This window comes from Nannospalax galili, unplaced genomic scaffold, assembly GCF_000622305.1.
Source record: "Nannospalax galili isolate Female #2095 unplaced genomic scaffold, S.galili_v1.0 scaffold842, whole genome shotgun sequence".
In the NCBI taxonomy this organism is placed as follows: domain Eukaryota; kingdom Metazoa; phylum Chordata; class Mammalia; order Rodentia; family Spalacidae; genus Nannospalax; species Nannospalax galili.
In genome coordinates, this window is record NW_008349291.1 from 1,592,828 (window position 1) to 1,604,920 (window position 12,093).

General features: G+C 55.2%; 1 protein-coding gene across 4 annotated transcripts in view; it reads left to right on the forward strand.

Annotated features, from left to right (window-relative positions):
- The window catches only part of Ppp1r12c (protein phosphatase 1 regulatory subunit 12C), a 28,219-nt gene extending 18,241 nt beyond the window's left edge, over positions 1-9,978 (forward strand). Inside the window, exons 5-22 of one of the 4 annotated variants that reach the window (XM_017801543.2) lie at positions 4,439-4,583; positions 4,667-4,741; positions 5,682-5,755; positions 5,826-5,953; positions 6,063-6,136; positions 6,356-6,514; positions 6,591-6,658; positions 7,172-7,303; positions 7,539-7,629; positions 7,742-7,825; positions 7,897-7,957; positions 8,107-8,192; positions 8,392-8,432; positions 8,523-8,631; positions 8,726-8,830; positions 9,030-9,080; positions 9,198-9,248; positions 9,327-9,978. In XM_017801543.2, coding sequence (XP_017657032.1) covers positions 4,439-4,583; positions 4,667-4,741; positions 5,682-5,755; positions 5,826-5,953; positions 6,063-6,136; positions 6,356-6,514; positions 6,591-6,658; positions 7,172-7,303; positions 7,539-7,629; positions 7,742-7,825; positions 7,897-7,957; positions 8,107-8,192; positions 8,392-8,432; positions 8,523-8,631; positions 8,726-8,830; positions 9,030-9,080; positions 9,198-9,248; positions 9,327-9,413 — 1,621 coding nt within the window. In that variant the 3' untranslated portion in view covers positions 9,414-9,978. Of the gene's footprint in view, positions 1-4,438; positions 4,584-4,666; positions 4,742-5,681; positions 5,756-5,825; positions 5,954-6,062; positions 6,137-6,355; positions 6,515-6,590; positions 6,659-7,171; positions 7,304-7,538; positions 7,630-7,741; positions 7,826-7,896; positions 7,958-8,106; positions 8,193-8,391; positions 8,433-8,519; positions 8,632-8,725; positions 8,831-9,029; positions 9,081-9,197; positions 9,249-9,326 lie in introns of all 4 variants that reach the window. The other 3 variants (XM_008846677.3, XM_029570165.1, XM_008846678.3) reach the window with 3 other exon arrangements.
- The last annotated feature ends 2,115 nt before the right edge of the window (positions 9,979-12,093 follow it).

Genomic DNA, 12,093 nt, shown 5'->3' on the forward strand with positions numbered 1-12,093 from the left:
CTGCGACTCACTGTGTAGACAACAAGGCTGGCCTCCATCCCACAGAGATCTTCCTGTTCTGCCTCTTGTGTACTGAGATGGAAGGTGTGCACTGCCACACCTGGCCCACCCCACTACAAACGGACTTGGAGGCACAGAGCTTCTTCCTGTGCTTTGGCTGCAGTACTCTGCCCACTGAGCCATCTCCCCAGTCTGTGGGGATGTTAGAGGGAAGAAAGCATGTTGATGTTTGTGTACAGCCTCATTCTGTCACAAACTGAAGGACTTGGGGAGTACCTACCAGGTTCAGTGGGCTAGAAAGAGCTCAGTGGTTAGGAGCACTTATTGCTCTTCCAGAGACCCAAGTTCTGTTCCTAGCACCCATGTAGGACAACTCACAACTGCCTGTAACTCTAGCTCCAGGGGACCGAGTTGACACCTCTTCTGGCTTTTGAGGCACCAGCACACCTCTACCTCTCTCTCTCTCTCTCTCTCTCTCTCTCTCTCTCTCTCTCTCTCTCTCTCTCTTTCTCTCTTGCGCACACACACACACACACACACACACACACACACACACACACACGCACACACACACTTTTTTTAAGAAGTTACAATCAGTGAATTTACTTTCAGTACTGAGGCTAGAAACCCCGAACCCAGGCTTGCTGGGCAAGTGCTCTGTCCCCGAGCCAGGCTCCAGACCTTCACTGGTGGATTCCAGGCAAGCTTTCACTGTGAGCTGTGCCCACAAAAAAAAAAAAAAAAAACAGTCGAACAAGTCAAACAAGGAAGGTTTTTGAGACAGCATCTCATCTCACCTCCAGTTCACTTTGTAGCCAATGACCTTGAACTCCTGATCCTCTTTCCTCCACCTCTACTTTCCCCTGAGATTGGAGGCGTGAGCCTCCCATAATCCAGTCTCCCCTTTGCCCTAAGTGTCTGTCTGTCTGTCTGTCTCTCTCAAATTGAGGTAAAAGTCTTGCTTGTGGCCCAGACTGGCCTGGTGCTTGTTATGTAGCCTGGGCTGGCTTTGAACTTGCAGCAGCCCTTCTGCCTTAGCCTCCTAAGTGCTGGGATTACAGGTGTGAGCCACCATGTTTAACTTTGTGCTTTTTTTTTCCGGTCTTTTTTTGAGGCAGGGTCTCTCTGTAGTCCCAGCTGTCCTGGATTCACTATGGAGACCAAGCTGGCCTCAAACTCAAAGAGATCCTCCTGCCTCTGCCTCCTGAGTGCTGGGATTAAAGGCATGCGCCACCACGCCTGGCTAACTTTGTGCTTTTATTACTGCTCCTTTGTATGGGTTTGTGTTTACACTGAGATCTATTTACAGTATTTGCTATTATTAATTTATTATTTATGACTACATTAAAATATTACTGGTATTCTCATTAGATTTAAAAAAATTATTTTTCTTACTGATTTTTTATTTTTTGGTGTGTGTGTGTATTTCATACAGAACATCCCAAATAATCTTACTGATCTTTATAACCACATCCCAAATGGCACCCTCCCATAGGCCCCCCCTGACTGGCGCCCATATACTCTGTCATCCCTGTTACTGTACATTGTGTGGTCAGTGCCCTCAGCCATTCCCCAGCACAAGTCCATCTGCTGAGTCTAGGCAGTCTATCTAGAGTCCCTTGTTTTAGGATGATCAGCTCTTCCTCATCTAGCAGCAATCAGTTGCCACATTCCTTTAGATAAGACTGGGGTCTGCTGTTCATTTTCCCAGTTCTATGCTGGGTTACTGTCTGGGAGTCCCTTGGGCCACCCTGGCTAACAACTCAAAAGAAAGTATCTCCTATCTGGCATTGTTGCTTGTTAAGCAGCCTTTAACTATACATATGGACTCTTAAAAATTATATTGGGACTCTCCCGCCCTCAGGCCTCTCTGGGGGTAAGTCTACCATGCAGTCCTCTGCGCCTTGACTCCGCCAGCCGCCCTCACCCTTCCATCTCCCCCGCTGTTCTCTACTCCTAGCTTGGGCCCTGTGCCATTCCTAGTCTTGGGGCCCCAGACACCTGGGGAGCCACTGCTGATTCCTGACCCTGTTCACCCCCACCTTTTCTTTTACCAGTTCCATCTATGTGAAGATAAGTCAAGAGATCCTGCTTGACCCGGGTTCTGCTTGGAAGCATGGAAGAAATGTTTCCTCTATGTTGACCCTCCTCTTTGTAGACTGGACACTTGTTCAAGTCCATCTGGTGGGATCTCCATGGCCTCCCTGAACAGGAGGACAGGCAACTCACCACAGTAATAGAACATTATGAGAGATGCTCATAGTCCCCTGGAACTGAGTTGATCTTGGAGGGCAAGGAGCAAAACTGGTCCTTTAAGTCCCTCTGACCAGATAAGTATAGGCCTCAAAGTATGGCTGTTAAGCATCCAAGAAGGTTAGTTCCATCAGTCTGGTACTTTTAATTACCGTGTGCTATGTAGATAAAGCTTGGGCAAAAACCAAGTGTTCTCAGATAAACCTTGACTGGACATATATTTCGTTCCTTTTGAACTAGTTGTATGTATAATTTGTCAGTAGGTTGTTGAACTAATATGGTTCCCGCTGGTTTTTTAAAACTAGCTAGGCATTATTTATCTCTCTCGCTGTCTAACCCTTCCACGATGGTTTCCCCATTTAAAGTGCCCCCATTTTTCCCTTTTCCCCCTTAATAATACCCTTCTCCTATGGTCCCAAGTAGAGGTAGATTTTTATTTGATGTCTATTAGGTACTAGCCTCCCTGGCTGGTCTTGAACTGGCTATCCGCTTGCCTCAGACTTCTGGGTAATAGCATTTCAGGTGTGTGCCATCATTCATAGCCAGCAAGAGAAACATGAGAGGCTGGTTCATTCTTGCTCTTTTTTTTTGAGACAGCGTCTCCCTGTAGTCTCAGCTGGTAGAACTTGCTATGTAGACCAGGCTGGCCTTAAACTCACAGAGAACCACCTCTCAACTCCTGGGACTAAAGATATGTGCCACCATGCCCAGCTGGTTCTGTTTTGAGGGCTGTCCTGTGCATACAAGTCCTTTGGGGAGCAGCCTCATCCAGGTGAAAACCTCAGGCTCTGGGCTGGCAAGATGCTCAGCACACGTTGCACCTGTCTTGGCATATGTGCCCACATTCTCAAACAAATCACACACACAATAATAAATAAAATTTAAGTTAAAAAAAGAAAGCAGGTGGGCCTGATGGTGGAAGCCTTTAATATCAGCACTCGGGAGGCAGAGGCAGGCAGATCTCTGTGAGTTCAAGGCCAGGCTAGCTGGGTCTACAGGGAGCCCCTGTCTCAAAAAGACCAAAAAAAAAAAAAAAAAAAGAAAAAGAAAGAAAGAAGGAAAGAAAGAAAGACTTAATCCAAGTATTCAAGAGGCAGAGACAAGCGGATCTCTGTGAGTTTGAGGCCAACCTGGCCTATATAGTGAGTTCCAGTCCAGCTGGGGCTACAGGGAGACCCTGTCTCAAAAAACCAAAACCAAAAAAATGAAAGAAAGAAAACCTTATCCTCAGGAGGATATAGACAGTGTATAGTGGGGCTGTGGCAGATTCAGTGGTGTGGAAGCTGCTGGCTGAAGAGGTGGTGACTGATGAGGTGTGGCCCCCCAGGATACTCAAGAGGAAGGGAGCACAGCTAGTGGAGACTTCCAAGGCCCTGCCCTCTCCCTCACAGTGCAGAGAGATATTGAGAGGCCCAGTGTGCCAGCGTGCTAGTGTGCCTGGGGCAGTCTGAGCTGGGGAAGTGAGGGAGACGTGAGGGAGGTGTGGGGAACCAGTGGAGGACCTAGAGTCTCAAAGTCTATCAAGCATCTCTGTTGTCGCTAGGCTTGATTCCTTCCTCACAGACACAGTTCTTTCCTAAAAGACCCACCTTGCCCCATGCTGAGTTTGGAGAGCTCCCCGGATTTGTCTTTCTGCCTACCTCAGACTGAGTGGTTTAAGGTTATTTCCTGGAGACCTTTGGCTAAGTCACCTTTGTCAACTGCAGCATTTCTGACACTTTGGGTCAGGTCATTCTGTGGTGGGGCCATCCTATGTGCTGGAGGTTGAGCAGCATCCCCAGTCCCACCCTTACCCCTAAGCTGGCTTTCTTAGCCTGGGACACTGCTGAGAACCACTGCTATCCCAGCTGGGGTCTAGAACTCTACAGCCTCAGGACATCCCCTTTGCGGGGGTCACATCTTCTCATAGGCTTGTGGGCTAGTTAGCGGGGGAGTCTTGTACTTGCCTCCTTCTCACTGCTGCTACCTGAGTCCCGTACCACGGGGGCTCAGAGCCCCTGTGGTATGGGAAACAAGTTTCTGGGGCCAACTGTGCGGTCCAAGGGAAGGCTCCCTCTTGAAGAAGAGCTTGGGGTACAGGCTTGTTACCAGCAGATATAGTAGTGTTTGGGTATTGATCAACTGGTACTGCAGCCACAGCACAGGTCTTGGCATCGGCCCTTGACCCAAGCTTCCCTGGCCCCAGGCTGCTCCTCCAGGCTGGCTATGACACAGAGCTCCGCGATGGAGACGGCTGGACACCCTTGCATGCAGCAGCCCACTGGGGTGTGGAGGACGCCTGCCGTCTGCTGGCTGAGCATGGTGGGGGCATGGACTCGCTGACTCATGCGGTGAGGGCCGTGCCATGTGGCAGGGAAGGGTGGGAGGGGGGAAGCCCCTGCACCACCATCATTTGTCTCCTTCCCCTACTCAGGGGCAGCGACCTTGTGACCTGGCTGATGAGGAAGTGCTGAGCCTGTTGGAGGAACTGGCCCAGAAACAAGAGGATGTGAGTTTTGGCTCCAGTTTGCCTCTTCTTGGCAGCTCTGAGGAAGAGGTGGTGGCCGGGGAGGGCTGGCACCCCTGTCCTCTGACACTGTCAACCCCAGGGACCTACTCCTTTCACCTGGTGACCCAATTCTGGGGGAGGGGTAAAAACGGGGGCACTTCTGGGTAACTAGAGGAGTGGGGCTGGCCTAGAATTTCCTGCCTTCTTGGTGGGGAGATAAGAGACGCAGGCTGGGCCCTCATGCCTGGATGTCTCTAGCCAGCACTCTTGCTGGGAAAATGCAGAGTGAAGGAGTTCTGGGCATGCGCCCTAGGCAGATGGCCCGGGCTGGTCTCCCAGTGTTGAGTGAGGTGACCCAGGTGGTATGGGAGCCAGCCAAGACCCTTGGGACCCCTGTACACACTGAAGTGCGGGAAGGGGAAGGGTGAATGGCATTCCTGGTAGGGCAGTGCTGTGCCAAGGTACGGGGTTACAGGAACAGACTTCAGCCTGGGACACTGCCCTTTGACACTGAGCTCAGAGTTTGCCTGGGATACTCAGAAAGGTGGCAAACAGTGGTTCATCAGTGTCTGGTGTGTGCTGGGAGATAGGGAGGAAGTCTGAGTAAGTCACTCATCCCTAGAGGGTAGAAAGTCCCCTCTGGGTATGGGAATGGAAGCCACACCAAGTGGTGGTAGGCATCATGAGAACATGACCACAGTGCCTGTACATAGTGACTGTGGGTAGTTGGAGCAGGCCAAGTATGGGGGAGCTTAAATAAGCCCCAGACCCTGTGTGCTGCCAAGGGTATTGAGCTCCTCACGTTCACAGGAGCCTGGTGTAAGGTGTGACCAGCCCGTTATGGCTGTCAGGGTGGGGAAGTGGCACAGAATGGGGCTAGCCAGGGGATCCAGGAGTGATGTGTGCTGCCCCTCCCCAGCTGCCCTTTCCTTCCTTGTAGCTTCGGAACCAAAAGGAAGCCTCCCAGTGCCGAGGCCAGGAGCCCCAGGTGCTGTCCAGCAGCAAGCACAGGAGGTAGGAGGAGCCCAGGCTAGGGAGGTTGGAGGCTCAATGGGCATAGACAGCAGCACCTTCCCCTCCCCAGGAGCTCTGTGTGTCGTTTGAGCAGCCGAGAGAAGATCTCCCTGCAGGATCTGTCCAAGGAGCGTCGGCCTGGTGGGACAGAAGGGGCCCCTATTCGGGACGAAGACGAGGGAGAGGAAGCCCCCATTGGTAGGGACAGTTGTCCAGACCCTGGGGTCTAAGGGAGGAGGGCTGGGTCCCAAACTCCGAGAGACAACCGGCATATCCTGTAACCTTCCCTCCCTGTTCTGCACTGCAGAGCCTCCCCCTGCAGAAGCTAGAGCCCTCAATGGTGTGGCTTCCCCGACATCTCCCACCCCTAGGAGCCCTGTGGTGAGTGCCTAGCCCAAGGTGGTGTGTAGCGGGTGGGACACTACATGCTTTCAACTGCTGCTGGGCTGGGTGGCCCATGGGCTTGGTCCCCAGGACTGAAGAGCTGTAATGTTCTGTGCCGAAGAGCTGTAATGTGCTGTGCCTCTCCAGGAGTTAACTCACAGCTCTGAGGAGGGGTCCTTGCCTTGCTCAGTAACCAAGCCCTTCTTCCTCTCTCAGATGCCAGAAGAAGCCCCCTTGATCAGGCGCTTTGGCCTCCAGAAGACAGGGAGCTCTGGTACCCTAAGTCCCCCAGAAAGGAGGGGTGTTGAAGGAACCCCTGGGGCTGGGCTCCAGCGTTCTGCCTCCTCCTCTCGTCTTGAAGGGGGCTCTACTCAGGTGGGTGCAGTGGGCAGGGTCCAGGCCCTGCCTTGGGGTAGAGAGTATCTCCTTTGATGGTCTCCTGTTCCCACAGGCCAGGGAGCCTCGTCTTGCCAGAGTAACCCCTACCCCTGCCCGGAAGGTGCCCGAGCCCTCTACCCTGTGAGTACCAGGGGCCCTCAGTGTAGGTGCAGATGTGGTACAGTCCTGGCAACATGACCCTGAGCGAGTCCATTGGCTCTCAGGGTCTTCCTGCTCCCAGCCACGACACTGCCTCAGTCTCCCTTAGGGTGCATCCAATAAATGCTCACTGAAACTCCCAAGGCCACAGTAGTCTGGCTTCCTGTTGGCCTGATTCCCAGTCTTTCCCAGTGCCATGTCCACAGGGCTCTCTTGGGCTCCTCCTCTCTCCCTCATGTCTGTTTTGATGATACCTCCTTCTCCCTGTGACCCTCCAGGACCATCTTGCTGCCGTTCACACAAACATGCATGTGCTCTTTTCCCCAATGCACCTTTACTACATGCGCTGGACGCGCCTTGTTGCTCTGTGTTCTGTGTGTGCTCAGAGTTGACTGTCCAGCAGAGTGTTGGTTTATTTTGTCCTCTGCGGCATCTCTCAGGCCTGGCGTGGATTGCTGGCTTGAGGAGTATTTGCTGATGAGTGACTCCATGCAGGTGTGAGGCTGCCAAGCCTCCTTCCTTGGACCACTCCACTCCACCCTCCAGGGGGGAGCCTGAATCCCCAGTGAAGCCAAATGTCCCCACGGCCTCTGCAGCACCGCTGGCTGACTCCCGGGACCGACGAAGGTAGAAGCCAGGGTGGGCAGGGCTGACTCCAGGGGCCAGCAGCACGTTTGGGAGCCTTCAGGGGGCAGCTGTGTGTTTGGGAGTCACCAGAGCTCGGGGTGGGCTCCTGAGGGATGGTTTGTCCAGGGTCTATGGGAGTTGAAATGCCCTCTGCCAGAATGTGCACCCTTCAGAGTGTGTTCATGGATTGGGCAGGGCCCAAGGGACAGCCCCTGAGTCAGAGTCCTTTACAAAGGTCCTACCAGATGCCTGTGCGTGATGAGGAGTCTGAATCCCAGCGGAAGGCTCGATCCCGCCTTATGCGCCAGTCTCGGAGGTCTACACAGGTGTGGGGGTGGGCTGGGGTCCTGAGTGGGGGCGTGGATATCTGGAGGCCCAGACTTGAGCCATGCCACTTGCCTGCTGGGCCCGGTTCCCTGACTGCCTTCCCTCTGCCAGGGCGTGACTCTGACAGACCTGAAGGAAGCAGAGAAGGTGGCAGGGAAGGCCCCAGAGCCGGAGCAGCCGGCCCAGCTGAGCCTGGTGAGCAGGTCAGGGGAGGTGTGGTGGGTGGAACCCCACAGCAGGTTCTGACTGCCCTCCCTCCCTGGTAGGACCCTTCTAGGAGACCCCGAGTCCCTGGTGTGGAGAACGCTGAGGGCCCTGCCCAGAGAGGTGAGGTCTGCTTTCTATAAGTGGGTCCCCAGGAGCCACCCAGTCTCTTCCATAAGGCCTTTTTGTTTGCTGGGGGTCTGAGTCAGGTACTCCACATTCCAGAGGAGCACCTCTGGGGGTGCCTGGGCTGATTGCTGCCGATTCCCCAGCAGAGGCGCCCGAAGGGCAGGGCCAAGGACCACAGGCAGCCAGGGAGCACCACAAGGTCGGCAAGGAGCGGAGGGGGCCTGCAGAGGTGAGGGATAGGGGAGTGGGGCTGGAGAGGACGGGGACGGTGGGGCTGGAGACCGCTGGGGCGGTGGGGCTGGAGTGGACCTGGACGGTGGGGCTGGAGAGGACGGGGACGGTGGGGCTGGAGAGGGCCGGGACGGTGGGGCTGGAGAGGATGGGGATGTTGTGGTGGGACTGGGTTGAACTGTCCTGCCTTCCCGCAGGGGGAGGAGGCGGAGCCTGCGGAGCTCACCTCAGAGTGCAGGTAGGCTGGCAGGGCGTGTCTCCGGGCGGGGCAGGGGGTGTCTCTAGGGTGGGGCGGGGTCCCTAAGATCTGCACCTTACTCCTCAGCAGTGTGGATGGCGGCTCCACAGTCCGCAGGCCGCGCTCGCTGCGAGACCTCAACCCTGAACCCGAGCAGGAACACGAAGAACCCGAAGAACCCGATGGAGGCTTCAGGAAGGTGCAGCATCCCAGCCCGCGCCCCATCCCACCCTGTGCTGGCTCCTGCTGCTTCCCTGCCCCTTTTGAGCCCGCCTGCTTCCTCATGTCCCTAGCTGTATGCTGAGCTGCGCAGGGAGAACGAGCGGCTGCGTGAGGCTCTGACGGAGACCACCCTGCGGCTGGCGCAGCTCAAGGTGGAGCTGGAGCGGGCCACTCAGGTACAGATGCCCAGACCAGGATTCCCAGCGTTGGGGACCACCGGACGCTGAAGGGCAGGGTTAGAGCTTTGGGAAGCAGGGCCCTGGCAGGAACTTTGGAGGGACTGCCCCCCACCACCGCAGCTTTTGGGGGCGGGGCTTCTGGCTGGCCTTCCGGAGGAATGAGGAGCGCCTGAGCTCATTCCCTCTTTCTCGTCAGAGGCAGGAACGCTTTGCTGAGAGGCCTGCCCTTCTGGAGCTGGAGAGATTCGTGAGTTGGGGTTGCTGGGGGTGGGACTGCGGTGTCCTGGCTCTGCCCTGACCATGGACCTTACCCGTTTTGAGTTTGGGCCACATCCGGCTTCTGAACCAGCCCCATGTGTTGCAGGAGCGCAGGGCCCTGGAGCGCAAGGCAGCAGAACTAGAGGAAGAGCTGAAGGTACCGGGGCTCATGATGGGCCTGGGCTGTGGCCCTTCCTGCCCAGCACTGGCCAGCTGACCCTACCCTGTGCCCCAGGCTCTGTCTGACCTCCGTGCTGACAACCAGCGGCTCAAGGATGAGAATGCAGCCCTGATCCGCGTCATCAGCAAACTGTCTAAGTGACTCTGGAGGAGTTCCCACACCCGTATTTATACAGCTGCTTCTGACACACGCACCCCTTCCCCCGAGTGAACACGAGTGACAGGGCTCCAGGGGAAGTCGCTGAGAAGCCATAACCTCCTCCTGGGACCTCAGAACCAGGAGGAAAGCACAGAGTCCCCAGGAACCAAGCGGGAAGGGCCCCCAAGGCCAGGATGGAGGTGGGAGGCTGAGCCAGGTAGGGGGATGTTGCTGAGAGGGGACCGGGGCCAGAGATGGGACCAGGAAGGGAAGCAAGGACCAAGAAACTCAAGAATCAGCAGCCAGGAGCAGAGGCCGCCCCGGGGGTCCCACCTCACGTGTGATGCCACCCAGCACCCCTCCCCCTCCCCAGTAGGGATCCAGGAATGTGCCAAGAGCCCTCCAGCCTGTGCCGGTTGGGCCTGTATATAGGGTCCATGTGCAATAGGGAGGGATGTCTTCTATTTTTTTGCTGCCCCCTCCTCACCTGTTGTCTGGGGAGGGGGAGAAGGTATTTTTGAGACAAAGCACAGGCACCACAAATAAAAGCCGTGACATTGCCACTCAGCGACTTGGTCTCCAGCTGGATGGGGTGCTGTTTCCTGCCTGTACGCTCAGGTGCATGACTGACTAAGCCATGCCCATTTGGATGGGGTGCTGAGGGTAGCTAGGAGCTTGCTCACAGGTGTTGGGGGGTGGCATCCTGATAAAGTGAGCCACTGGAGCTTAGGCCCCAAGCCAAGCTGAAGTGATCATAGGCAAGGTGGGAAGGCTTGGATGAAGCAAGCATGTGTTTCCGTGGCCCTGGGGCTGGGGAGCTCAGATCTGCCCTTGGTGCCTCAGAAACAAATGAGGTCGGTGGCTGGCCTTGAAAATGGCACCATCCACAAAGAAAAATCTGTAAGTGTGGCTTTTCTGGAAAAGGAGGAAATAGTGGTGAGGAGTCCTTCAGTCCTACATGACCAAGTGACTGGGGCAGACAGCAGGAGCTGTCCTGAGGTGGCACATGTGTCCATTCTGCATTCTGTCAGTTGGTAATGGCACATGCATCTCTTCTCCTGAGTCATTAGGAGGTGCGGTCTCTAGTGTCGCATGGCTATCAGGTGGTTGTGCTGTAGAGGAGGCAGAGCAAGGGAGGAGGTCAGGGTGTGGGGTGTGCTTGCCATGTGATGTGGATATGTAGTTTGTGTTTGTGTGTGTGTGTGCGTGTGTGTGTGTAGGATAGGTAGGCCTCAAAGAAAAGCCAGTACAGGCAGGTACTTGAAGGTGGTAGAGAGTGAGCTGTGTGTCAGCAGGACTCATTGGACAAGGAGAGCTAGGTGTATACAGGCCCTGGGGTAGGCCAGACCTGGTGTGCTAAGGCACAGGAAGAAGCTGTTGGGCTGGCAAGCTGTAGCAGAGGATGGGCTTAAAGAGGTGACAACACTGCAGGGATGTGGCTCCACTGAGAATCTGAGCTCTGAGGTGGGAGGACGGACTTGAGCCCTAACAGGTCCTTCTGGCAGCTCTTTATAGACTGGAGGTTGGGGGTGGTGGGTGAGGTTAACAGGAAGCCAGGACAACACATTGGTGGGAATTGATCAGGTTCCAGATCGTTGGGAGCTGCAGCCAGCTGATGTTCCAGCACGCTGGCCAGTTCCTGCCTGCACTAAGTCTGCAGCCTGGGTGATGGAAGCCTTAGGGCCTAACATGGGGAAATGAAGCAAGGTGGTTTGGGTAACTTCTTGTATTTGTGGTTCCTGTTAGGGTGATAGCTGGGTACAGTGGTGCCTGCCAGTAATTCCAGGGTTCAGGAGGCTGAGGCACGAGGATTGAGAGTTCGAGGCCAGCCTGGGCTACATAGCCAGACTCTCTCCCAACAAAACCTGATAGAAGGAGTAGCAGCCCACCCAGAGATGAGAGTACAGGGCCAGGTGTTTCTGGTAGAGGAAACACCATGAACCAGTGCTATGAATTGGGAAGAGGTACTCGCCCTGAGCCGGTTCGGGGTGGGGTGGGTAATCCACAGTCTGTCAGCTTGTGGGTTGGGTTTTACCCCCTGGGTCATGGGAAAGACTAGAGATGTGTTTGAAGAGTAGGGACAGGAGTTCTGAAGATCTGCAGTGGCTGGTGTTCAGAAGAAGTGGGACAGGAGGCATCAAAAGGGACAGGGCGAACTGTCTGAAGTTGGATTTGAGGCGCGCCATCTGCTGGCCCAGGAACGAACAACTGCGCAGGGAGGCCTATGGGCCAACTGGAGTGCTGGCAGGACTCTTGAAAGTGGGTGTTTGAAGTGGGTGTTTCGGGGATGGGGTGGGGCGGGGAGGGCTGGCAGAGAAAGAGCCATTCTAAAGTCAGAGTGATATCTAGCCCTTAGCCACTGGGACGAGCTTCAGGGCTTGCCAGGGAGAAACGGAAATAGTTCTTGAGGGGGCAGGAAAATCCTCTCACCGGAGCCAGAGGCATGCCCGGGAAGCAGCCAGATCTCCTAAGGCTGGACCTCTGGAGGCTGGGCACAGGCGCACCTGGTGTGGATATGTCAGCTGGGCCAGGAAGGCTGAATGGGAGTTCACCAGGCAGAGAAAGGCTGTCCAGCTAGCAGAAGCTGTTTAAGCCTGTAGAAGATGGGGCTAGCCTGAGGGCAGACTAGCTGCTTAGGAGGAAGCCTGGGTTGGAGAAGAGTGCTCATGGAGAGAAACTTAAG